General features: G+C 28.0%; 1 protein-coding gene across 3 annotated transcripts; it reads left to right on the top strand.

Annotated features, from left to right (window-relative positions):
* On the top strand, nucleotides 1-26579 carry LOC127285047 (carotenoid isomerooxygenase). Of its 3 annotated transcripts, none has more exons than XM_051310840.1 (10): nucleotides 1-126; nucleotides 4896-5149; nucleotides 5280-5426; nucleotides 5538-5682; nucleotides 6004-6154; nucleotides 7745-7974; nucleotides 8074-8256; nucleotides 9314-9703; nucleotides 20185-20283; nucleotides 25989-26579. In XM_051310840.1, the coding sequence occupies exons 1-10, from the start codon at nucleotides 64-66 to the stop codon at nucleotides 26160-26162; spliced, it is 1836 nt and encodes a 611-aa protein (XP_051166797.1). In that variant the 5' UTR covers nucleotides 1-63; the 3' UTR covers nucleotides 26163-26579. The 3 variants fall into 3 exon arrangements, with proteins under 3 accessions (XP_051166797.1, XP_051166796.1, XP_051166798.1); XM_051310839.1 differs by lacking the exon at nucleotides 1-126 and adding an exon at nucleotides 1890-2405; XM_051310841.1 differs by lacking the exon at nucleotides 1-126 and adding an exon at nucleotides 3857-3895.
* Nucleotides 26580-26900: the final 321 nt, after the last annotated feature.

Below are 26900 nucleotides of genomic sequence, written 5' to 3'. Positions count from 1 at the left end.
CCTGATGGGACACGTATCGAAGGATAAAATATTTTTAATATACTAAAGTGTGTGTTTTTAACGATGTCATGTGGGAATTTTTTCACTTTTTCAAAATCAATTTGGAAATATTCGACATCAATTAAAGTTAGTGTCAATGTAATATTAACTTTTTAGAAAAAAAATATATATATTTTTTTTTGTCTCAGAGGCAAAATAAATATTAATTGAAAAGAAAATTTTATAAAATTTTATATGTACAAAAAAAATTTATTAGTAAAAATTTGTTACTATTTTTTTTTTTTTTGGTATTCCATACCAAATCAGACATTATTTTGCATTTACATCACTGATTTTTTTGAAACTTTTTTTTCTTTTAGTACTAATTTTTCAATTTTATTTTGCAAGCCATTTATAACATATGAATTTTTCAAAATTTCAGAATTTTAATGATTTTTTTTTTATTTTTAAATGCTTATTTATAATTTTCTTTAAAATGTGTCAGATTAAATTTTTTTTTTAGTTTTGTGTTTTTACATAAAGTTTTCGAAAATTTGGTTCGAAAAATAATTTACTATATTTTTTGCAATTCAAAGGGAGGCAGCACCCCCAATTTTGATCCACTTAAATTTAAATTATTAAAGAAGATTGTATTTTTTTCTTGCATCATTTGGGTCCTAAAAATACATAATATAATGTGGTCAAAAAAAGAAAATTTTAATTTTTGACCATTTTAGAATTTTTATTTTTTGAAAAAATTAATATTTTTGAAAATGGATGCGAGAGATTGTTAATAATTATTAAAAAAGCGTGGAAAAAAATTAGCGATGAAAAATAGTCAAAATTCAAAATGGCGGAGCCAATAATGCGGACAATTATTTTAAAAAATGGCAAAAATGATTTAAAAATACTTAAAAATTGTTACTTGGGGGTTTTTGGGGTCGCTGATTACGAATCTAAAGTCAGATTTCAAAAATTCAAAATGGCCGAGCCAATACGGCGGACGATTTTTCAAAAAATGGCAAAAATGATTTTAAAATACTTAAAAATTGTTACTCGGGGGTTTTTGGGGTCGCTGATTACGAATCTAAAGTCAGATTTCAAAAATTCAAAATGTCGGAGCCAATATGGAGGACAATTTTTTTTAAAAATGGCAAAAATGATTTAAAAATACTTAAAAATTGTTACTTGGGGGTTTTGAACGTCGCTGATTATGATATTCAAGTCAGATTTTGAAAATTCAAAATAGCATAGTATGGATGTGATTATTATTGTATCCATTTTGAATTTTTGAATTTCTGACATCAAATTCGGAATCAGCGACCCCAAAAACCCCCGAGTAACGAGTTTCAAGCGAATATGGTCAATTTTCAAAATTTTTGGTCGCCATATTGGATCCGCCATTTTGAATTTTGTAAATCTGACATCAAATTCGGAAGCAGTGACCCAAAAAATCCCAGACTAACAAATTTTAGGCCAATTCCGTCTTATTATTGGGCTCAAAATTTATGTGCGTGTATACACGTCATCGACATTTTGGAGCCCACCTATTCCATGACGTGTATACACGTCATCGACACCCAAGGGGTTAATTTTTTAAGACTTTAATTTCTAAAATGGTCAAAATTTTTTATTTTTTTGACAATCCCAAAATTTTTATAGGACCCAAATGATGCAAGAAATAAAATATAACCTCGTTTTAATAATTTTAATTTAAGTGGGTCAAAATTGATATGGAAATAAAAGGTTCGTATTTCATCATTCTAAAAATCGAAACTTGTTAAAACATCAATTCCACGTGCCTCGGAAGCACGTGGTTTGAAACCTAAATAATTCGAATTGCTTGCCAATAAGGTTTCAGTCACTTGCACTTTCTGCTAAAGTGATTATAAACCAATACCTTTTAAGGTCAAAAGGCCTTCGTGCGACCGTCATTCAGTTACTGAAGGTAGACGCGACAAATAATGGATTTTATATACAAAAAAAAAGTATATCCACGAAATATTGTCATCTTTACTTGACTTATATATTTTACAATGAAAGTTATATACGTTCTTCAGTAATCTCTCGTGTATAAGATTAATTTTCTTTAAAACTATAAAAAAAAAAAAATGAGTGAATATTATTTTAAAATATAAAATTTTAATGGATTTTCTAATTTTATAAAACAAAATTATAAAAAAAAGTTTCAAAGTCAAAATAAAATTTTGAAAATCCAAATAAAATTCATAGAAAACGAACATAAATTTAAAAAAAAGAAACTCGATTTATAAAATCTTTATTGAAACGCAAAAAAATTTTGAAATTCAATAATGAAACGAGCCAAATCAGAAGATGACTTACAACCTTCAAAATGGAATGTTATCCGTAATTTACTGAGTAAAAATGGATTAAATCTGAATACATCTAAAAGTCAAGATTTTGAAGTGAGTTGAATTAAAATTTTAATAAAAATTTTATATTTTCAGTTTTGTTAAATTTTGCGAATAAACCCGGAGAAAGTTATATTTAAACCAAAAATATATTTTATTTTTGAATTAAATAAAAAATTTATATATATTTTTCACAGAGCTAAAGATTTATTTATTTGAACCAAATAAAATCAAAATTTTAATGAGAGGGACCGGTAAAATTTTAAACCATCGAAATTAATGTTTAGGGTTGTCAATATTTTTTTTGACAATATTGAGTATTTAAAATTTCCAATATGAAAAATTAAAAAAAAACAATTAATTTGTTAATATTTTTTCAAATAAAATTAAAAAACTGACCTTCTTTTACAATTTCTTTTGTTTTTCATCGACTTTTTTTTAATGATTTTAACAATCAAGCGTATGGATTTTGGGAAATTTAAATTTTTTCAAAAAATGCAAATTTTGAAAAATAAAAAAAATTTATAAAATAATTAAAACTTTTTTTTTTCTTTTTAATAGTGAAATGTGATTTCAGGTTCTGAAAAAATGCCAAAAAAAATTGTTTTCCTCTAAACAAGGTTAATTATTTGATTGGTTTAAATTTTACTGGTGATTCTTTAAAAATTCAACTTCTTCCATAATTTTATTTATTTTTCTCATCACCTAATTTTTTTTTTTTTACGTTTTCTTCATGATTTTAAACAACCTATCGTATGGATTTTAAAAAATTTTTAATTTTGCAAAAAAAATAAAATTTTCAAAATTGACAAAAATAATTTTTATTTTAATTTTAATAATAGATAATTTTAGATCCTAAATGGCAGAAAAAAAAATTTACTCCCATTAACGACATTAATTTCGATAGGCTGAAATTTCACTTGTCTCTCCTCTTAAATAGTATGAATTATATAGAGAAGTACTTACTTTTACTTTTAAAAAAAGCCTCTCGAAACTTATTTACGACAATTCACGCAAAACAACAGAATTTTTAGGTTGGGAGTCTTGTAAATTGATATATAACAGTGCAAGTGCCAACCATGTAACACAAAATTATTGATATGAGCGCTAAATTCAAAATGTTTTTGAAATATAACTATTTAGAGAAAAATAGGGGTGAGGGGGGGCCTAAGGCTTATATTTAGCCTCCTTAGAATTTAAATTTAAACCATGAAAATTTATTTCCTAAAAATAAAAAGTAAATTTTTAATAATTTAAAGTGAACAATTTTTTTTTTTAATGAAGAAAAAATAGTCCTAAAAATATTTTTAAATTGTTACAAAATCGCTTGGAACTTGTTACTCGGAAGTTTTCGAGGTTGCTGATTATGAATCTCAGGTCAGATTTTCAAAATTCCAAATGGCGGATCCAATATGGTGAAAGAATTTTTGAAAAAATGATCGAATTCGCTTGAAACTTGTTACTCGGGGGTTTTCGGGGTTGCTGATTATGAATCTAAGGTCCGATTTTTAAAATTCAAAATGGCCGACCCAATATGGCAGATGGTTTGTTAAAAAACGTTTGAAACTCGTTACTTGGGGGTTTTTGGGGTCGCTGATTATGAAACTGAGGTTATATTTTCAAAATTCAAAATGGTGGATGCAATATGGTGAAAGAATTTTTTAAAAAATGAACAAAATCGCTTGAAACCGAGGGGCTGTTCACTGAAAATCCAATTGAACAATATTTGAGAATTCATTAAAGATTTTTAAGGATTGCTAGTCATTTTTGTAATTCCTATTTTGAAATTAAGGGAAATAGTGCTTTCATTTTATTTGAAGTAATTACTTGCAAGAGTAAGATTGCAAGAAAAATAGATTAATTGTATAATTCGCCGCCGAATTCGCTCGTATGTCTCCGTAACCATTCGTGACTCGCAACAATTCTTACTGCATGATTTAGAATTTTACTGGAATCGACGAGATTCGTTTGGATTCGCATAGTATTCGACAAATTCGAACGTCCTTTTCAATAATCGTCGGTAATCTCCAATTAAAATACAATATATTCAGAATCAAGAAATTTACATTTTCTTATGTTAATTGATGAATATTCGGAAGATACCTAGTATATTCTCTACATTACAAATCGGGTATTCGAGAGTGAACAGCCCCTCGCTTGAAACTTATTACTCGGGGGTTTTCGGGGTCGCCGATTATGAATTTGAGGTCAGATTTTTAAAATTAAAAATGTCAGATCTGATACGTCAATTTTTTTCAATTGAACGGATTTGATTTAAATCTTGTTAGTCATGGGTTTTTGGAGTTACCAATTACGAAGTTAATATTAAACTCATAATTTGCATCACACAAAAAATTCCCAATTAACGAGTTTCAAGTGATTTTGTAATTTTTTTTTTACTAAATATGTATACTAATATTTTTTCTAATTAGTAAAAATTATTTTCAACAAAATTCAAAAATATAGAGTAACCCGATTAGTTAAATTAATTAATTAACTAAAATAAATATAATTATTATAAATATTGAAATTTTCTATTATAAGGATCATGCTACCAAAAGTAGAAAAAAATTAAAAACTGAAGAATCTGAGGAATCAATAAATCTCTATCCGAATTGTGATGGCTCTATTTGGACAAGATCGTGTGAACACGAAATCATTAAACCAATTTCGGGAAAAATTACTGGAAATATTCCAAAATGGTTAAAGGGATCCTTATTAAGAAATGGACCTGGATCATTGAAAGTTGGTGAATACACATTTAATCATCTCTTTGATAGTTCAGCTCTTCTACATCGGTAATTATTATTTTTTTATAATTTATTTTCTATAATTAAAAAAAAAATTTATTTCTTTTTTCATTCAAAGAGAAACAGTAAAGTAGTTATTTTTACTTTTTTTTTTTTTAAATATGTTACTGAAAATTAGTTTTGCAATTTCCGATGGAAAAGTAACATATCAAAGCAGATTCGTACAAACGGAAGTGTTTAAAAAAAATCAAAGCGCCAAAAGAATTGTTGTAACAGCTTTTGGTACAAAATCAGTGCCAGATCCTTGTAAAAGTATTTTTCAAAGGTTAGTAAAATTTAAAAAAAATAATTTTTTTTCAAATATTAAAGAAAAATCATCAAAGTGTGTATAAATAAAATTTGTTCTTTAAGAAATAAAAAATTATATATTTTGCAGAATTTCAGCAGCATTTCAACCTGAAAATAGTACTTCGGACAATTCTATGATATCGGTTTATCCATTTTGTGATGAATTTTATACATTTACAGAAAGTCCAATTATGCATAGAATAGATCCAAAAACCCTTGAGACCTTAGGAAGGGTATTATTTTTTTTTATCTTTTGAAAAATTTTAAATTTACAATATTCTAGAATATTATATAAAATTATTAATTTACTTTACTATTATTGTTATTATTATGATTATTATTATTACTATTATTATTAAATTATCATTATTATCAATTAATTATTGTAAAAAAATTAAATTTTTTTTTAAATTAATACCATCAAAACGTTGCCAAAATAAATATTTTGGAAAAAAATTTCAATGAATCTAATTTTGATTATATAACTTAAAATATTAGAATATATTTAAAAATTAAAATAATATTATTTACTTTTTTCAAAAACAAAAAAAAAGGTAGATGTATCGAAATATGTATCGATAGTTAATCACACATCTCACCCTCATATAATGAAAGATGGAACAGTTTACAATGTTGGAATAAATATTACCTCACGTGGTCCAGTTTATACTGTTGTTTCATTTTCACCCAGTAAAACTATCAAAGGTAAAATTTTTTTTTAAATTTTTATTAATAAAATTAAAATATTTAATAATTATTCAATTATCTGACAAAATATAAAAAAAATTGGGACGCATGAATATGTTCTAAAAATCATTAGTTAGAATTTTCATTTTATAGAATTTCATTTTTCAAAATTATTTTTGAGCCAAATTTTTATTTCCTCGAATTAGTATTTTGCAGAATTTTCATCAAACCGATTTTCTATATTACAGAATTTTTTTATGAAAATTCACTTCACAGAATTTTTATTTGTTCGACTTTTTATTTAACAGAATTTTTATATGCTTGAATTTTTATTTAACATAATAGGTATTTTAAAGAATTTTTATTGGGTAAAATTTCATTGCATAGAATTTTTATTTTATTCTTTCAGATGAATTTTCATTTGTTCGAATTATTATTTCATATAATTTCCATATAATCGATTTTTCATACTACAGAATTTTTACTTAACCGAAAATTAATTTAACAGAATTTCTAATTAAGGCCAGGTCCAAGTGAGGCAGCGCCAACTACATTGATACTAAAATTTTGGAAAATTTTCAACAGCCTTTTCTTGAAAACAAGAAGGCAAAATGCTTTTTCCTTTATGGATAATTGATTATTGGCAAGATATACACCAGCTAAAACTTTTTTTGAGTTAAAATAATAAAAAAAATTTCATGTCAATAAATTAAATATGAGCACTTTTTTCACAAAAACTGTAACAGTACTTTCTCAGAAATTACAATCAAAAATGCAATTTCCATTTGGAAAATTAATAAACTCTAAAAAATACACGACCTAAGATTTACCAATCACGAAAATAACAAAAAAAAATTTTTATTAAATATTTAACATATGGACACTGTTTTACTGATTGTGACAGCCCTTTGGTAGATTATGTATTTCCGGTGGTTAGCAACAGCGCCAATCTCCTCCTTTCGGCAAAACTGCGAAACGTCTGGTGACACATATAACCTGCCAAACGGCTGTCATAATGAGTAAAATATGTTATGTTAAAATACTTTTTTTTTGTTATTTTCGTGATTGGTAAATCTTAGGTCGTGTATTTTTTAGAGTTTATTAATTTTCCAAATGGAAATTGCATTTTTGATTGTAATTTCTGAGAAAGTACTGTTACAGTTTTTGTGAAAAAAGTGCTCATATTTAATTTATTGACATGAAATTTTTTTTATTATTTTAACTCAAAAAAAGTTTTAGCTGGTGTATATCTTGCCAATAATCAATTATCCATAAAGGAAAAAGCATTTTACCCTCTTGTTTTCATGAAAAGACTGTTGAAAATTTTCCTTAATTTTAGTTTCAATGTAGATGGCACTGCCTCACTTGGACCTGGCCTTAATAGAATTTTCATTCGTCCGAAATTGAAAATGGCCGAACAAACAATCGATAGAAAGATTTCGATAAATATTTTGTAATATAGAAAATCTGTTTGATGAAAATTCTCCAAAATACTAATTGGAACAAATAAAAACTCAGCTTAAAAGTAGCGTTATGCGTCCCAAAAAATTGTAATTATAAATAAAATGTAAATATATTTTGTAATTAATAATTTCTTTTCTTTTTTAGATGAATTTGGAAATGAAAAAAAAACTTCAATGTTCGATGAGGCAAAAATTGAAGCAACTGTAGCATCAAGATGGCTTTTAAATCCCGCTTATATGCATACTTTTGGAATTACGGACAATTATTTTATTATTGTTGAACAACCATTGTCCGTGGCATTAGTGTCAACAATAAAAAATCGTCTAAAAAATGAACCAATGCGCAGTTCATTAAAATGGCACAATGACGAAACTGTTAGTAAAATTATTTATTAAAAAATAAAATATAATAATAATAAAAATAGGTAAATGAAAATGAAATTTTAATAATGCAATTTTTTTTTCAATTTACAGACACAAATTCACGTCATCTCGAGAAAAAGTGGAAAAATTGTGAAAACATTTTTAACAGAAGCTTTTTTCTATTTGCACATTATCAATCAATTTGAAACATTGGATAATGATTATGTTGTTTTAGATATTTGTGCATATCGAGATGCATCGATGCTCGATTGCATGTATATAAATGCTATAAATGTATGTAAATATAAAAAAAATAATTTTTTTTTTTATTTTTATTTTATTTAAATATTTAAAATAATTAATGCTCTGAATGCAATTATTGCAAGTTTTTGAAAACTCTAATTTTTAAAAATAAAAACTTTTAAAGCTCAAAAAATTATATGTAAAATTGAAAATTTTTAAAAATTTAAAAACTAAAAATTATGCAAGACCGGAACAAAAAGAAACTTTTATAAGATTTTTTAAAATATTTGATAATAAATTTTAATAATAAATTAATTGATTTTGTGATAATAAATTAATTATTAAAAATAATTTAATCTTTGTACTAAAAAAACGATTTTAAATACAAGAATATTCAAAAATTGTATTTTCAAAAAAAAATTTTTTTGAGCTCGCCGAGAACCAAAAGAAGCAAATATAACATTAACAAAAATTTAATAATTTTTCAAAATAATTCAATTTTAAAATCCAAAAATAAGATTTTTAATCCAGAAATATTTTTTTAAAAAAATTGTCAAAAATCAATGTTTTAATGAATTCTGCTAGTTTAGTACCAAATGAATCTATTGTAACATTTTCGAAAACTTCTAAATTTTTGAAAATAATTCAATTCAAAAATTATTATTTTTTTTTTAAATTAATTTTGTGCGGAATTGTGCTTGCTTACCAAAAAAAAAGAATTAATTATAACATTTTCAAAAAATTTTCGAAACATACATATTAATTTATTTTTTGATTTTAAACTTCAATTACTATCAAAAATTGTTAAGTTTTCAAAAATATTATACAGTTAATCTTTTTGTGCTGAGTGAGCACAATTCAATACAAAATTTGTTTTTGAAAAATAATAATTTTTGAATGTTTCTAGTTTAAAAAATCATTTTTAAATTGAATTAAGTATTTTGAAATCTTTTTTTGATATTTTTAAAATTTGAATAATTTAAAATATATAAAATCATTGCTAATTATTAATAAGTACTATAAGTACTGCTAATTATTAATAATAATTAATATTATGTTATAATCATAATTATAAAAAATAATAATAATAATAATTTTTCATTTCTAGAGTATGCAAACAAATCCCGATTATGCAAATTTATTTCGAGGAAGACCATTACGATTTATATTGCCAATGAAAAATATATCCGATAATACATCATCAGAGGAAAATTTAATAAAAACAGAGACAGTTAATCAAAGTTTTGTGAAAAATTTGTCAGATAATAAAATTTCTTTGAAGAATAAGAAGAAAAAAGGAAAAAATAGAAAAAAAAGTCTTCTCAATGGAAAAGCAAGTGCCCATAAATTGATTAATGGAAAAATTTTTGTAAACCCAGAACTTTTATGTGATCTTGGATTAGAAACGCCACGCATAAATTATGATTATTTTCTTGGTAAAGAGTATCGTTATTTTTATGGTATATCGAGTGATGTCGATCTGGATAATCCAGGAACGGTAAGAAAAAAAAAGAAAAATATTTTATTTACTATTATATTATTAGAGAGTGAGAATTTTTCAAACGGATCAACTAAAATTAAAAAATTTAATTATATTTAATACCACCAAGTGATAAATTTTTCAAAACCTATAAAATATTTAATATTCAATGTTAAATCATTTTCTTTTTACTCCTAATGTGATTAAAATAAATTTTTAAAATTATTGGAAAAAAAAATTTTTTTTCGCCATTGACATGAAAAGTGTCTTTTTGTGCCTGTTTTGGGCAGATAAAGTAGCACTTTTTAAGGCAGTTTGGGCCAACTGCCTAAAAAAGACTTTTTTAGACAGTTGTTAATTTTTGCATAATTTTTGCAATACCGGAATAATATATAAATATATATAAATATATATAAATTCTTTTAAAAAATAAATTTTTTTTCTTTAAAATTGTTTCACTTTTTCATAACAATGACGAAAAAATAGCGTATGTGGCACGCACGTAGTAATTTTTAAGTTCGGATGATTTCAATACTCGCTGTCGTTAGTCCGACTTCGGTTCGACTTGGCTCGTCTTCGTCTCACCTACGTCGCACTAACGACAGCTCGTACTGAAAATTACATCCTCACCAAAAAGTACTACTTTACGTGCTTGCCACATAATATACTATTAATTTAAAAAAACTTAATAGAAGAAAATAAAATTTTTTGTTTAAAAAAATTATTATCAATTGAAATTTTTAGCAGTTTTAAATAACTTGCCCTTGATATAACCTTAAACTAAAATTTATAAAATTTTCAAACATAAATATGTTGAACTCAAAGAGAATTCTTCAAACATTCTAAACAAATAAAATTGTTTTTATTAAATAATTGTTTAACAACATAATTTCTTTTGAAAATTGTACAAGTGAATTTTACGAATTTTGATGAAATAAATTTTAATTATATATAGGTACCATTTTATTTGTTATTAAAAATAACTATATTAGGCCTAAGCAGAATGAAATCTCTAATCGTAAATCTTAAGAAAGAGAAAAGGATAGAAATAGCTTTTGTCCTTTTCTCTCTCATGTATAAAAGCTTAAGATTTACGATTAGAGGTTTCATTCTGCATTGGCTGTTGAATTTGGCCCATTAAATAATTAGAATAATTACTATTTTTTTATAAATAATAAAATATGTGTAAAGAGAGGTACAAAATAGGTATATTAAGTTGGCGCAACCACATTATCGAAATTACTTTTTACCTATGCCATAATTAAGTGCTCATTTAGTGCTAATTTAATGCCAAAAGCACAAATTTAATGCTGTACATTTTTTAAAAAAAAACCGTGGTGGCGCCAGCTTAACGTTAAGGTAGCGCCACCACATAAAAAAAAGCTGCAAAAAATTTTCTTATTGATACCATAATTTAGTGCTCATTTAGTGCTCTCCAAATATTTTGCTCTTAATTAAAAATATGAGATTTTAAATGTTAGATTTGTCCAAAATCAAGTTTCAGACAAAAACAAGTTTAACCACTTACATTTTTTTAATTTAAAAATTTAAAAATTAATCGATTGACTTGATACCAGTTACACGGGGGTTTTCGGGGTCGCTGATTAGGAATCCGGTATCATTTTTTCAAAATTTAAAATGGCGGAACCAATATGGCGGATGACAAAATTAAAAATTGACCGAATATGTTTGAAACTCGTTACTTGGAGGTTTTCTGGGTCGCTCATTACGAATCCGATGTTAAATTTTTTACGAATAAAAATTTTGAAATTAAAAAAAGATATAACCTCATCCTCTTTGCACAAAGAAAGATTTCTACTTGTGGAGCAAAAAATTTAAAATGGAGAAAAATTTATTGGCAAAAAATCTCCATTCTCTCTTTAGGGGAAGGGAGTAATCATTGTTAAATTAAAAAATTTGATTTTCTTTTCATTTTGAATTTTTTAGGACACAAGTAGCAACCTTTTCATTTGTAGAGAGGAGAAGTTTAAATCTTAATTTTTATTGTCAAAAAAAATTATTAGTAATACTAATTACTTTTTACCTATACCATAATTAAGTGCTCATTTACTGAATTTTAATGCGAATAGCACAAATTTAATGCTGTACATTTTAAAAAAAAATCATGGTGGCGCCAGCTTAACGTTAAGGTAGCGCCAACACATAGAAAAAATCTCTAAAAAATTTTCTTATTTATGCCATAATTTAGTGCTCATTGAGTGCTAATTTAATGCCAAAAGCACAAATTTAATGCTGCACCCAGAGAATAGATTACTTTGATTTAAAGAAATCAGTTTCTTTGACTTGTTTTATTTCATTTAAAATAAAATTTTCTTTGAAACAAAAAAAGCTTATTAGTTTCAGAGAAAATTGTTCTTTAAATCAAAGAAATTCTAACATTGAGTCATGGAAACATTTATTTGAAATAAATAAAAAATTTCTTTTAACGAAGATAAATTTTTTTAATCACAGAAAATTTGTTTGAAACAAATAAATTTTCTTTGAAGCAAAGAAATATTTCTCAAAGGAATTAATTTCTTTAATTCAAAGATATCGTTTTTCTAGGTCCGTTAACCTGGCTTGTCCACATTGTCCGATCTGGATAAAACCTATTTGAAAATTAAGGGCTAATTTAAGGCTAATTTAATGCCCTAATGACGAATTTAATGCTCGGCATTTTCTTTAAAAAACTTGTGGACAAGCTAGCTTAACATTAAGGTGGCTTTTCCACACAATGAAGGAGCACTCGTAGGAAAGTCTACTATAGGTCAAAATTTAGGGTTTTTTAAGGCTTTTCAATGCTTTATTGACGAATTTAATGCCAGCATCATTTCGCGAAATATTTGCAAAAATTTAATTCTTACTTGATATCAGTTTGTCCACACAATGAAGGAACACTCGTAGGAAGGTCTACTATAGGTCAAAATTTAGGGCTTTTTTAAGGCTCCGCAATGCTCTATTGACAAATTTAGTGCCGGCATAATTTCGCGAACTAATTGCAAAAATTTAAATTTAACGCTATATTAGTTTGTCCACATATCGAAGGAATACTCTTAGGAAGGTCTTCAAGGTGTCAAAATTTAGGGCTTATTTAAAACTCTTAAATGCTTTAATGCCAAATTTAACACTACCTTAGCAAGTCTAAACGATTTTATTTAAAAATAAGCACTTAAGAATTACTTGCTTATTTATTTCTCGTAAATAGCACTGTATTGGCTGTTTAAAAATTATCTACCAATCCTAAAAACTACCCCCGACTAGTTCAAAAATTTATTTTTGAATTTTTTTATAGAAAATAACGATTTTTTTATAAACAAATTATTTTTTTTAACTTTAGACCCGTTGTTTTACTTTTTTTATATTTACATACATGGAAATACTACTAAAATACTTTGCAAAATGTTTTACTGATAACCTGATTACCCTTTTTGGATGACTACTCGAAATTTTTTTTTGCAAAATCTTCTTACTATTTTCAGGTATGTAAAAATAAAAAAAAGTAAAAATAATAGCTTTCACAGTTTAAAAAAATTAATTTGTTTATTAAAAATCGTTATTTTCGATAAAAAAATGTAAAAGAAATTTTTGAACTACTGAGGCGAAGTTTTTGAAGTTGGTGGATCGTTTTTGAAAATGCAATTTAGTGCTATAATAATGAGCCTTAAATTAGCCCTATATTCCAAAGTACTTGTTTTTTGTAAAAACTGAGTTTGAAGTACTCAGGGGTAGTTTTTGAAATTGGTGGATCATTTTTGAACATCTAATTTAGTGCTATTTAACCCCTTCACTGTTATTGACCTCTATAGAGGCAAAAAAATGTCGTGCCACCAGTGTGCATGACCGCTATAGAGGCATCTCAAAAAAAATAAGTAGACACAAAATATGATAAATTGGCGATAGTTTACTTCATTATTTTAATAATCGTTTACTTCATTATTTTAACAATACAATAAACTTGTCAATGGGTATTCTTAGATTTTCGGGTTTTTTTTAATATCAATTTAAAAAAAAAATTTTTTTTCCCACATACGGGGCACTGAAGCTTTATTTTTGCTACACTGCGAAGGGGTTAAGAACCCTAAATTAGCCCTAAATTTCTAATTACTTGATTTTGAAAAAATTGATTTTGATTTTCTCAGGGGTGGTTTTTGAAGTTGGTGGATCATTTTTGAATATCCAATTCGGTGCTCGTAAAGAGCCATAAATTATCCCTAAATTCCTAAGTACTTTTTCATGAAAAAATTGAGTTTGAAATACTCATGTATAGTTTTTAAAATTAGTGGATCACTTTTGAACATTTATTTAGTTCTATTTAAGAGCCTTATATTAACCTTAATTTCTAAGTACTTGTTTTTTGAAAAAATTGAGTTAGAACTACCCAGGGGTAGTTTTAGAAGTTAGTAGATCATTTTCGAACATTTAATTTAGTTCTATTTAAGAGCCTTAAATTAGCCCTAAATTTATAAGTACTTGTTTTTGGAAAACATTGTGTTTGAACTAATTATGTGTAGTTTTTAAAATTGGTGGATCAATTTTGAACATCCAATTTAGTGCTATTTATGAGCCCCAAATTCTTTAGTACTTTTTTTTGAGAAAATTGAGTTAGAACTACTCAGGGGTAGTTTTTGAAATTGGTGGATCATTTTTGAACATCTAATTAAGTGCTTTTTAAGAACTCTAAATGTGTATGTTTTTGTTTTTTGAAAATATTAAGTTGAATTATTTGAGGGTAGGTTTTGTGTTTGGTTTTCTATCAGTTACATGGTTGGGGTGCTTGGGAGTGCATTTTTAAAAAGTCAATTTAGTGCTATTGAAGAACACTAATTTAGCTCCTAAGTCCTATATGATTATTGTTTGGTTAAATCAAGTTTTAATAATTGGGGATGTTTTTTTGAACTTAGGGGTGGTTTTTGAAAAATTTAAATAGTCTTAGTTGAGAACCCTACTCTCTAAATCTGACTTAGTAGTTTTCTACTAATGAAAGAGTGCGTATTCGTTTACCAATTGAATTAGTAACAGTTTTTACTAATTTTTAGTAAAAAAACTACTAATTCATAGCGTAAATCGGCTTACTAATTTGAAATAGTAAAAAATACGACTTACTCCATAAATTAGTAGTTTTCTACTAGCAATTAGTAGTTTTTTTTACTACAAATTAGTCATAACTGTTACTAATTCAATTAGTAAACGAATGCGCACTCTTTCATTAGTAGAAAACTACTAATTCAGATCCAGCTTGACGTCAAGCTAGCAGTACGAAGGGTTACTTTAAATAGGTAAAGGGCCCTAAATTTTTGCATGTGGTACTAAATTAGCCCTAATTGAGCCCTAAATGTTAGCATATATAAAAAATTTTTTCCTGGAAGTGGTACCTCTAGGATTAACGACTTTTTGGCTAGACTTTTCAGACGAGCGACGCTATTTAGGGTCTGACTAGTGGCTGAGTAGCAGCAGAAATGGGCAAGCTTATCAAGTAAGAATTAAATTTTTTAATTATTTCGCGAAATGATGCTGGCATTAAATTCGTCAATAAAGCATTGAAGAGCCTTAAAAAACCCTAAATTTTGACCTATAGTAGACTTTCCTACGAGTGCTCCTTCATTGTGTGGAAAAGCCACCTTAATGTTAAGCTAGCTTGTCCACAAGTTTTTTAAAGAAAATGCCGAGCATTAAATTCGTCATTAGGGCATTAAATTAGCCTTAAATTAGCCCTTAATTTTCAAATAGGTTTTATCCAGATCGGACAATGTGGACAAGCCAGGTTAACGGACCTAGAAAAAGGATATCTTTGAATTAAAGAAATTAATTCCTTTGAGAAATATTTCTTTGCTTCAAAGAAAATTTATTTGTTTCAAACAAATTTTCTGTGATTAAAAAAATTTATCTTCGTTAAAAGAAATTTTTTATTTATTTCAAATAAATGTTTCCATGACTCAATGTTAGAATTTCTTTGATTTAAAGAACAATTTTCTCTGAAACTAATAAGCTTTTTTTGTTTCAAAGAAAATTTTATTTTAAATGAAATAAAACAAGTCAAAGAAACTGATTTCTTTAAATCAAAGTAATCTATTCTCTGGGTGCAGCATTAAATTTGTGCTTTTGGCATTAAATTAGCACTCAATGAGCACTAAATTATGGCATAAATAAGAAAATTTTTTAGAGATTTTTTCTATGTGTTGGCGCTACCTTAACGTTAAGCTGGCGCCACCATGATTTTTTTTTAAAATGTACAGCATTAAATTTGTGCTATTCGCATTAAAATTCAGTAAATGAGCACTTAATTATGGTATAGGTAAAAAGTAATTAGTATTACTAATAATTTTTTTTGACAATAAAAATTAAGATTTAAACTTCTCCTCTCTACAAATGAAAAGGTTGCTACTTGTGTCCTAAAGAATTCAAAATGAAAAGAAAATCAAATTTTTTAATTTAACAATGATTACTCCCTTCCCCTAAAGAGAGAATGGAGATTTTTTGCCAATAAATTTTTCTCCATTTTAAATTTTTTGCTCCACAAGTAGAAATCTTTCTTTGTGCAAAGAGGATGAGGTTATATCTTTTTTTAATTTCAAAATTTTTATTCGTAAAAAATTTAACATCGGATTCGTAATGAGCGACCCAGAAAACCTCCAAGTAACGAGTTTCAAACATATTCGGTCAATTTTTAATTTTGTCATCCGCCATATTGGTTCCGCCATTTTAAATTTTGAAAAAATGATACCGTATTCCTAATCAGCGACCCCGAAAACCCCCGTGTAACTGGTATCAAGTCAATCGATTAATTTTTAAATTTTTAAATTAAAAAAATGTAAGTGGTTAAACTTGTTTTTGTCTGAAACTTGATTTTGGACAAATCTAACATTTAAAATCTCATATTTTTAATTAAGAGCAAAATATTTGGAGAGCACTAAATGAGCACTAAATTATGGTATCAATAAGAAAATTTTTTGCAGCTTTGTTTTATGTGGTGGCGCTACCTTAACGTTAAGCTGGCGCCACCACGGTTTTTTTTTTAAAAATGTACAGCATTAAATTTGTGCTTTTGGCATTAAATTAGCACTAAATGAGCACTTAATTATGGCATAGGTAAAAAGTAATTTCGATAATGTGGTTGCGCCAACTTAATATACCTGTACAAAATTTAACGCTAAATATATACTCTTTTAAAACGGTTATTAACAAATCGAATATTATTATTGACAAAGAAATATAACCTCAAAAGAAGAATTTTTTATAATATTATTAATTCGAGCTTATTTTCTTACTTGGTTTTTTCTAAAAAAAAAAAAATCATGAGATGTTATAAATTTCTTCAACACAGACCTTTCTTCAGATTACAAATATTTTTATTTTGAGGTTATTTTTTCTTTCAAATATATAAATACATAAATTTTCACAGGGTACTTACTATATTTCCATTTTCTGACATGTTTCATAGTTTTTTTCAGTATTTTTCTCACAACAATTTTAAATTTGATTTATTTATACTTAAGTATTATAAAATGAGATCAAACAAAACAGGTACAATAGCACAGTCACATTATCAACTTTATGAACTTTATGATGATAATTCACAGGAGAAGAATAACCAATTGCACGGTCCAAGCTTGTGTGCGCGCGCAACACATTTTCAGTTGTCGAAAATTAAATTAATTACTGCTATAATTAATTCAATTTAATTAATTAGTACTAATATATTATATATTAGATTAATTGATTACAAAATAGGTAAATTAAATTAATTATTAATTCATTAATTATAATTTAATTTTAGACAACTGAAAATTGTTGCGCGCGCACACAAGCAAAGTTACATGCAGAGCAAAATTGATGATTAGGTAATAATGTATCATCAACTTTTGTGAAACATAATTGAAATTAATTTTTGTTAAATTGTCGATTAATATTTAACTTTAATATTTCATAGGGTAAGTGTACCAATTACGGCGAGTGCATCAATTACGGCGCGTTCATAAAAAATAACTATTTATTACTATTATATTTAATATAACTGTTGCCAAATGATTAAAAAAAATTATTTCACTCTTTTTTTGATACAATTACTTACAAAGATGCACATTTAAACAATTATTAATTTAATTATTTGAGATCAAATTTTTTCCCTTGCCGTAATTGAAACATTTTTAAGATTTCTATTGGCTCCAATTTCGGCGGGCAAAATATCTTCAAAATACACGTAATTTTGGTCACCGAAATTGATACACCGAAACTGATACAAACGTGCCGCAATAGAAAATTACGGTATTAGTTTTAATTTCTCATATTTGTTTAAATAATCGATTTTTATAAAGTTTAAATTTTTTTGTAATATCTTAATAACATAAGCCTTGAGAAATACTTTTCAAGATTTTATGTGGTCCCAAAATCTTTTTAAAAATCATTTGATATTTTTGGTCCCGTAAAAAAATAAATTTCGACGCTGAGCGTCGACGCCAACTTCATGGAGGTCGTCATTGTGCGATTCCAGGTGAGATTTTGACTTTTTCGGAGTAGGTTAAATGATTGCAATGAAACTTTGGAATTTTGTTATATATTATAGTAAGACTAATCTTTAACGTAAATTTCAGCTTAAAATATTTGTTAGTTTACGAGATTTGCAATAAGAACAAAAAAATTTAAACTGCTATATCTTCCGTTCTAATAATCGGATTGAGGTCTACTTTTTTTAAAATGTCAAGGAAAATGAAAGGAATAAATCTCTTATAGAACAATTTTTTATAAATTTACAACTAAAAAAATTATTAAATAATAATTAAATAAATTTCACGCGACAATCTAAAATTTAATCACTTAAGGCCAGGTCCAAGTGAGACAGCGCCATCTACATTGAAACTAACATTTTGGAAAATTTTCAACAGCCTTTTCTTGAAAACAAGAAGGTAAAATGCTTTTTCCTTTATGGATAATTGATTATTGGTAAGATATACACCAGCTAAAACTTTTTTTGAGTTAAAATAATAAAAAAAATTTCATGTCAATAAATTAAATATGAGCACTTTTTTCACAAGAACTGTAACAGTACTTTCTCAGAAATTACAATCAAAAATGCAATTTCCATTTGGAAAATTAATAAACACTAAAAAATACACGACCTGAGATTTACCAATCACGAAAATAACAAAAAAAAAGTATTTTAACATAACATATTTTACTCATTGTGACAGCCGTTTGGCAGGTTATATATGTCAACAGACGTTTCGCAGTTTTGCCGAAAGGAGGAGATTGGCGCTGTTGCTAACCACCTGAAATACATAATCTACCAAAGGGCTGTCACAATCAGTAAAGCAGTATCAATATGTTAAATATTTAATAAAATTTTTTTTTGTTATTTTCGTGATTGGTAAATCTTAGGTCGTGTATTTTTTAGCGTTTATTAATTTTCCAAATGGAAATTGCATTTTTGATTGTAATTTCTGAGAAAGTACTGTTACAGTTCTTGTGAAAAAAGTGCTCATATTTAATTTATTGACATGATATTTTTTTTATTATTTTAACTCAAAAAAAGTTTTAGCTGGTGTATGTCTTGCCAATAATCAATTATCCATAAAGGAAAAAGCATTTTACCTTCTTGTTTTCAAGAAAAGGCTGTTGAAAATTTTCCAAAATTTTAGTTTCAATGTAGATGGCGCTGCCTCACTTGGACCTGGTCTTAAACGCTAAAATGATCTTACCAGTGTTTTCTTTAATGTTCCAAAGGAATCCGATTGTAAATGCAAGTTTAACTTATTTAATTTTAATAATTTACGAGTATAAACAATTGCGATTTCTGCTAGTTGACGTGCAGACGACATTGCGCACGCAGCATTCTCCTGTAACCAGCTGACGTGATTTGTGGACTAAATTGGCTACGTGAGAATGCTGCGTGCGCAATGTCGTCTGCACGTCAACTAGCAGAAATCGCAATTGTTTATACTCGTAAATTATTAAAATTAAATAAGTTAAACTTGCATTTACAATTGGATTTCTTCGGAACATTAAAGAAAACACATGTAAGATCATTTTAGCGTTTAAGTGATTGATTTTTAGATTGTCGCGTGAAATTTATTCAATTATTATTTAATAATTTTTTTAGTTGTAAAATTATAAAAAATTGTTCTGAAAGAGATTTATTCCTCTCATTTTCCTTGACATTTTTTAAAAAAGTAGACCTCAATCCGATTATTAGAACGGTAGATATAGCAGTTTAAATTTTTTTGTTCTTATTGTAAATCTCGTAAACTAAGAAATATTTTAAGCTGCAATTTACGTTAAAGATTAGTCTTTCTATATATAACAAAATTCCAAAGTTTCATTGCAATCGGTTAACCTACTCCGAAAAAATCAAAATCTCACCTGGAATCGCACCATTTCTTAATAATTTTAACAACAGGTAGAAATAAAATTTACGTTGTAAATAAATTGTGTTTTTTGAAAATTTCAGGTGATCCGTTTGAGAAATTTTAATCCATATTTATTTAGTTTTCTTTTTTTTTAAATAGATCATCAAAGTCGATATTTTCAATAAAACTCGAAAAACATGGTGTGAAAAAAATGTCTATCCAAGTGAACCAATTTTTGTTCCCTCTCCAGATGGAAAGGTAAAGAAAAAAGAAATTTTAATTATATTCAAAATGTTATCATTTAAAATAAAGGCGGGCAAAGTATTAATTTATATAGATAAGAATAGAGGGAGCTGAAGTTGGATGTGAGGAGTGGGGAGAGAAGTAGAGAGAGGAGGAAAAAAAAAGATGGCAGCTAGCTGCGTTGGTGCCTTTGGTGATTCTTATTTGTAATTTTAAATATTAAACTTTTTTTTAAATAAATTAATCATCTTAATGAAGATCCTGAGTGTTTCATTTAATGACTACAACAAATCAGAAGTGGGATTACGAGGATTACAAAATAAGTTTGGATGCACGAGATATTCTTGGATGGGAAACGTGAAAGTGTGAAGCGTCAGAGCTTGTTCATTGTTGGTGTGGTTTTCACATGTTTTGTGGATTAGTAAAAAGAGATCGTGAGATTGATTATAGTGAGGATCGTTTTAATTAAAGTTGTTAATCAGTTGGATTAATGGATGGTGATAATCTGCGAGAGAAATCATTTGAAACGTTTTATCGAGACAATTATTCTGATCAGTTATCTTTAGCTGGAAGCATGTCGAATGGTCCAGGAGATTCAGCCGAGGAGAGGCTGGCCAGAGCTCTGGAGTTGATCCAGAAACAGAAAGAGGATATAGAGCAAGAGAGGGAGTTTTATGAACAAGAAATTCGGGATCGTGATCAAATTTTGAAACGAAAAGAAGCGGACATGAATGCAGCCATGGAACATCTTAGTACAGAAGCGCAGGCGCGTGGGAATCAAGCTACTGCGAGTTCGTCACGAGAAAGCAACGAATTAACTCGAGTTTTGTCGACGCTATCCGAAAACTTAGCAGCACGACAAGATACTTTGATGCCATATTTTCCTCCAATTCCTGAAGCAATTCATGAATTTCAGGGAAATGAGGGACCGGAAGCTGCCAGGGCTTGGATTCGAGAAATTGAAAATATGAAAATTATTAACAATTGGACAGATGCAATGGCGTATAGCATTGCGAAATCGAGACTCAAGAAAGGTGCTTTTAAGTGGTTATTGACAAAAGGAACTGTAATAACTAATTTTGAAACATTTGTGAGAGCTTTCAAGGCAACGTTCACCTTTACATTGACAGTGAGTGAAAAGTTAAAAGAAATGGAACGACGAGTTCAAGGACCAAAAGAATCAATTCTGGATTATTTTTTGGAAAAGGTTTATTTGTGTGAGGTACTTCGTCTAACCGTAATTGAAATTCGAAATGAAGTTGCTAGAGGCTTGTGGAGTAAGGACATGGCGAATTACGTGATGGCACGTGATTATCAGTCAACTGATGCAATGCTGCAAGATTTGGTGATGGTCAAGAGGATGGATAATGCGAGACGAGAAAGGATTGCTGAATCTAAACGACAAAATTCTCAATCAGGTAGTAGCAGATGGAGACAACAGTCAACTTCAAGCAGAGATGATAACAATTCATCGACAGATGGTAAGAGATCGATTAATCAAAGCAATTCAACAACTTCGCAGGACGAACGTAAGTGTTTTAAATGTAATCAATTTGGTCATTTAGCGCGAAATTGTACAAACGAAAAACGAGAAATTATATGTTATATTTGTAAACGTCCCGGACATATCGCAAATCGTTGCAATCAAAAATCGAATAAAAGTGAAAATAAAAGTCCTAAAATTGAAGAGGTAAATTTAGTTAAAAATACGAGTCAAGTGAATAAAAATAATTCGGGCGATAAATTTATTCGAGAGGTTAAAGTTAATGAAAAGAAATTAAAAGCATTAATTGACATGGGAGCGTCGGTTTCAACAATAAAATCGACGACAGTTTTAATTGAGGGTTTTGAAATGCATCCAGTTAAAATGAAATTAAGTGGATTTGGGGAAAGTATAATCGAGTCACCCGGAAAAATTGACGCTGTCATAAAATTCGAAAATTTGAAGCCGTTAAAATTAAATTTAAAAGTTGTTCCTGATTTTTCGCAGAAATATGACATTATTTTGGGACGTAGCTTTACTGAAAATGAAAATATAAGTTACACGCGAATTGGTTCAGAGTTGAAATTCGAAAATGTCGAGTTAGAAATTTTTAATCACGAGAAAAAAAGCAATGCTAAAATCGAGTCGTTAGAAAATTGTGAAGTACAACCCGGAACGGTAAATTTTATCAATGTCGTGATTAATGAGACTAAATTAGAATGGCCTGTAATTAACATGGGAAATAAACCGCAAATGATTAATAAAGGGGATATTTTTAATGATATTATGGTGGTATATGAGGACGACGAAATTCCGACGGCAAAACCGAAAAGTAAAATTACTCGCGATAATGTAAACCTCGATGAATCTTTAACGAATAAACAAAAAGAAGAAGTTGTAACAATTTTGAATGATTTTAGAGATTGTATAGCTTTGAATGAAAGTGAACTTGGTTGTACAAATAAAATTGAAATGGACATTGAATTAAAAGAAAATGCGGTACCAGTTCAGTCGAAACCGTATAAAATGAATAGACACGATCGTGAAGCGCTAGATAAAATTGTCAGGGAATATAAGAAAGCAGGTTTGGTTTCGGAAACAAATTCTGATTTCGCAAGTCCGGCATTTTTAATCAAAAAAAAAAACGGGGATCTAAGAATGGTAATAGATTATAGACGACTAAATAAAATTACAAAGCTGGTTAATTTTCCCATTCCAAAATTTGATGAGCTCTTAGAAGAGCTGGGTGAAGTCGAATTTTTTATACTTTTAGATTTATTGAGTGGCTATTTGCAAATGCCACTGACAGAAAATGCAAAAATAAAAACAGCTTTTATAACTGAATCACAAACGGGACACTTTGAGAGGGCAATGTTCGGTCTTGCAAATGCTCCACGATATTTTGCTAAATTAATGGAAAAAGTTTTGGGAGAGGCAAGACGAAATAAAATTGCTTTTACTTTCTTTGATGACACGTGTGTTTATGCTAAAACTTGGGAAAAATTAATGAGTAATTTAAAGATTGTTTTGGGTTTATTGAGGGATGCAAATTTAACATTAAATTTGAAGAAGTGTCAATTTGGAATGAGAAAAGTGGAGTACTTGGGCTTTGTAATTGGCGAAGGTCAAATTAAACCAGGCGAAAGAAAGATTCTTGCGATTGAACAGTTTCCGAGACCAATGACTGTTCACGAAGTTCGAAGATTTGTGGGTTTGTCAAGTTTCTTTCGTAGATTTATTCCCGATTTTGCAAAGATTATCGCACCAATCACGGATTTGTTGAAAAACGATCGTCCTTTTGAATGGAAATCCGAGCAAGAAAAATCATTTAAAGACATTAAAGAAAAATTAACGTCGAAACCGGTTTTAAAAATGTATAATTCACTCGCGGAAGTAACTGAATTACACACTGATGCGTCATCTGTGGGTCTTGGTGCTATGATTTTTCAATCTGACACTGAAAACGAAAAATTGCAATTAGTGTACGCAATTAGTAAGAAAACAACCGAGTCAGAATCGAAATACCATTCCAGTAAGTTGGAATTGTTGGCGATTAAGTGGGCTCTCGAAAGATTGCGACCTTTTTTAATTGGAATTCATTTTACAATTATCACAGATTGCCAATGTCTTGTTTATTTAAATATATGGAAGACTCAAAATACTCAAATTGCCCGATGGGTAAGTGAAATTTCAGAATACGATTTTGAGATTAAACACAGAAGTGGTAGTAAAATGTTGCATGTAGATGCCTTATCAAGAGCACCTGTCGAAAATTCTGAAAATTCACCTGACCATTGTCAAAATGCCGAAATTATGTTTGTAAACAGACGCGATAACGAATTGTTAATGTTTCAACGATCTGATCCGAAAAGTAAGCTTATAATCGAAATATTATTAAGGAAAGAAATCGAACGATCTAAAGACGAAAAAGAAAAAGTAAAAGATTATTGTCTTGAAGACGGTTTGTTATTTAAATCAGTAATGGTTGACAAAAAAAATCGAAAATTGTTTGTTGTTCCGCCGTCAATGAGAAAATCGATTGTTATCAGGTTTCACGATTTGAAAAGCCACTTTGGCGTTGATAAAACTTGTAAGAGTATCCTTGAGAGTTATTATTTTCCGAAATTGAAAGCTTATGTAAAATTCCACATTAGAAGTTGTTTGCCTTGTATTTTGGCAAAGCGAAAAGCAGGGAAAGTGGAGGGAGAATTACATCCGATCCCGATAGGTCGACAACCGTTTGATGTAGTTCATATTGATCATTTGGGACCATTCCCCATGACTGGTTTGAAAAATCAATATGTACTTGGTTTGATTGATAATTTGACAAAATACGCTGTGTTAATACCGGTTAAAAATGTAAGCGCCACAGAAACTGTAAAATCGTGTGAAAAATATATTTTGCAATTTACAGCTCCGAAAAGATTTATCACAGATCGAGGAACGTGTTTTACGAGTCAAAATTTCCAAAAATTATGTGATGATTATCAAATTAAACATACACTAAATTCGAGTCGTCACCCGAAAGCAAATGGCTTAATTGAGCGATTGAATCAAACCGTTTTACCGATTATGCAAATAGCGTTAGATGATAATAAACAAAATAATTGGGATCGTAAATTAAGTAAGATTCAAAATGATTTGAATTCAAGTGTAAGTCGATCGACCGGAAAAAGTCCTTTTGAAACTTTATATGGGTTTAAACCGCGACACGAAATTGATGGATTGCGCGAAATAGCTGATAAAAATTTTGATTATCAATTACCCGAAATTGTTCAATCTGAAGTTAGAGAACATTTGGCTAATGAACAAAAGAAATATAAGTTAAAATACGATGAAAACAAAAACGCGAATGTAAAGTATGATATTGGAAATATAGTTTACATGAAACGAAATCCGATTTCAACCGGTCAATCAACAAAGTTGCAACCTAGATATACTGGTCCGTTAGTAATATTCGAGATTTTACCGAGTGATGTTTATCGAGTAAAGAAATTAAATAAAACCGGAGATAGAGGGTACGAAACTACCGCGCACGTGAGTCAACTAAAATTATGGACGGGATATCAAAAATTCGATGACTTTGAGTTGAATTCAGATTTAGAAAGTGATCAGGAAATTCATGATGAGATTGAAAGTGATGATAATATGATTGAAAAGAGAAATGTAAATATGAATGATATCGAAAAATGCGAGAATGTAAAACGTCGAACTGTAAAAACGAAAAATGTAAACGAATCTGTCAATTTAAGGCGAAAAAGGCAAAGTGTAAAACCACAACGATATGGTGATTATGTTGCTCACTGAAAAAGTTAATTACTGATTATTGTTTGAGGGTCCAAACAAATTAAGGATGGCCGAATGTTATCATTTAAAATAAAGGCGGGCAAAGTATTAATTTATATAGATAAGAATAGAGGGAGCTGAAGTTGGATGTGAGGAGTGGGGAGAGAAGTAGAGAGAGGAGGAAAAAAAAAGATGGCAGCTAGCTGCGTTGGTGCCTTTGGTGATTCTTATTTGTAATTTTAAATATTAAACTTTTTTTTAAATAAATTAATCATCTTAATGAAGATCCTGAGTGTTTCATTTAATGACTACAACAAAAATTTGTTGCATTTTCATATAAAAAAAAAATTTATTTTTATTTTTTAAACTTTTTACATATTATATATGAATATTTCAAATAAAAAGTTCAAATTTTCATAAAAATTAGAAATTACATATTCTTTTTTTTTAGAACGAAGACGATGGTATTGTTTTAAGTGTCCTGATATGGGGACAGGATCGCGAAACAGAAGTTGGCCTATTAATTTTAAATGCCACTACTTTCGAGGAAATTGGACGTGCGACGTTTGTTACTTCTGGTCCAGTGCCAAAATGTCTGCATGGCTGGTTTAGTTCTAATATATGAAATTTCCCAATAAAATTAATGCTTAAAATTTATCATTATATATCTCAAAATTTGTATTTTTATATTCGTGTAAATTCAATTTTATAAAAATTTTTTTCAATAATTTATTTTCAATTTGGAGAAAATTTCAAAATTACCAAAAAATGTTACCTCATTATAAAATATTTTTTAAAAATAATTTTCTACTTTTGATTCACGTTCATCAAGAATCTTATTGTGATTATAATATAGTCAATAACATTTTTTTTTCTTTTTAATATATAATATAGTTGTTCGCTATATGTAGTTATTACAGTGATTTGTAATTATTTTTGTGTAATAATATATTTAATATAAATAATTCTCTAAATTGGAATTATTTTAATAAAATAAAACATATATATATATCTACATACAATAAATTATATATATACTGTCTTTTTTTATGTTATAAATTATTTACATATGACGCGAGAAATATAACGGATTTTTATTAAATATATCAATAATTGTAACAATTTTACATAAGAATCACTCATTCTAAGTGATATTTACAATAAGTAAAATGAATTAATCAGAAACTTCATCGCACAATTTCGAATGGAATGTAAGATACAAACATACTTGTAACATTTCACACATACAATTATTAGCATATATTTTTGGGGGAAAAAACAAACGAAACTATAGGAGAAAGATTTTACAAAATTAAAATTATTCTAATATTGTGGTACATAAGAAACTAACTCCATGAATGTG

Source organism: Leptopilina boulardi, unplaced genomic scaffold (genome assembly GCF_019393585.1).
Source record: "Leptopilina boulardi isolate dan_hultmark-lab unplaced genomic scaffold, ZJU_Lbou_2.1 LbouV2_328, whole genome shotgun sequence".
Classification (NCBI taxonomy): domain Eukaryota; kingdom Metazoa; phylum Arthropoda; class Insecta; order Hymenoptera; family Figitidae; genus Leptopilina; species Leptopilina boulardi.
This window is presented reverse-complemented; position numbering and strand designations above follow the sequence as displayed.

Coding starts and splice junctions, on each gene's coding strand:
- LOC127285047 (XM_051310839.1), top strand. CDS start 2,292: ATGAAACGAGCCAAATCAGAAGATGACTTACAACCTTCAAAATGGAAT. Junction 5,427..5,537: donor TGTAAAAGTATTTTTCAAAG/GTTAGTAAAATT, acceptor TATATTTTGCAG/AATTTCAGCAGCATTTCAAC. Junction 9,704..20,184: donor ATCTGGATAATCCAGGAACG/GTAAGAAAAAAA, acceptor TTTTTTAAATAG/ATCATCAAAGTCGATATTTT.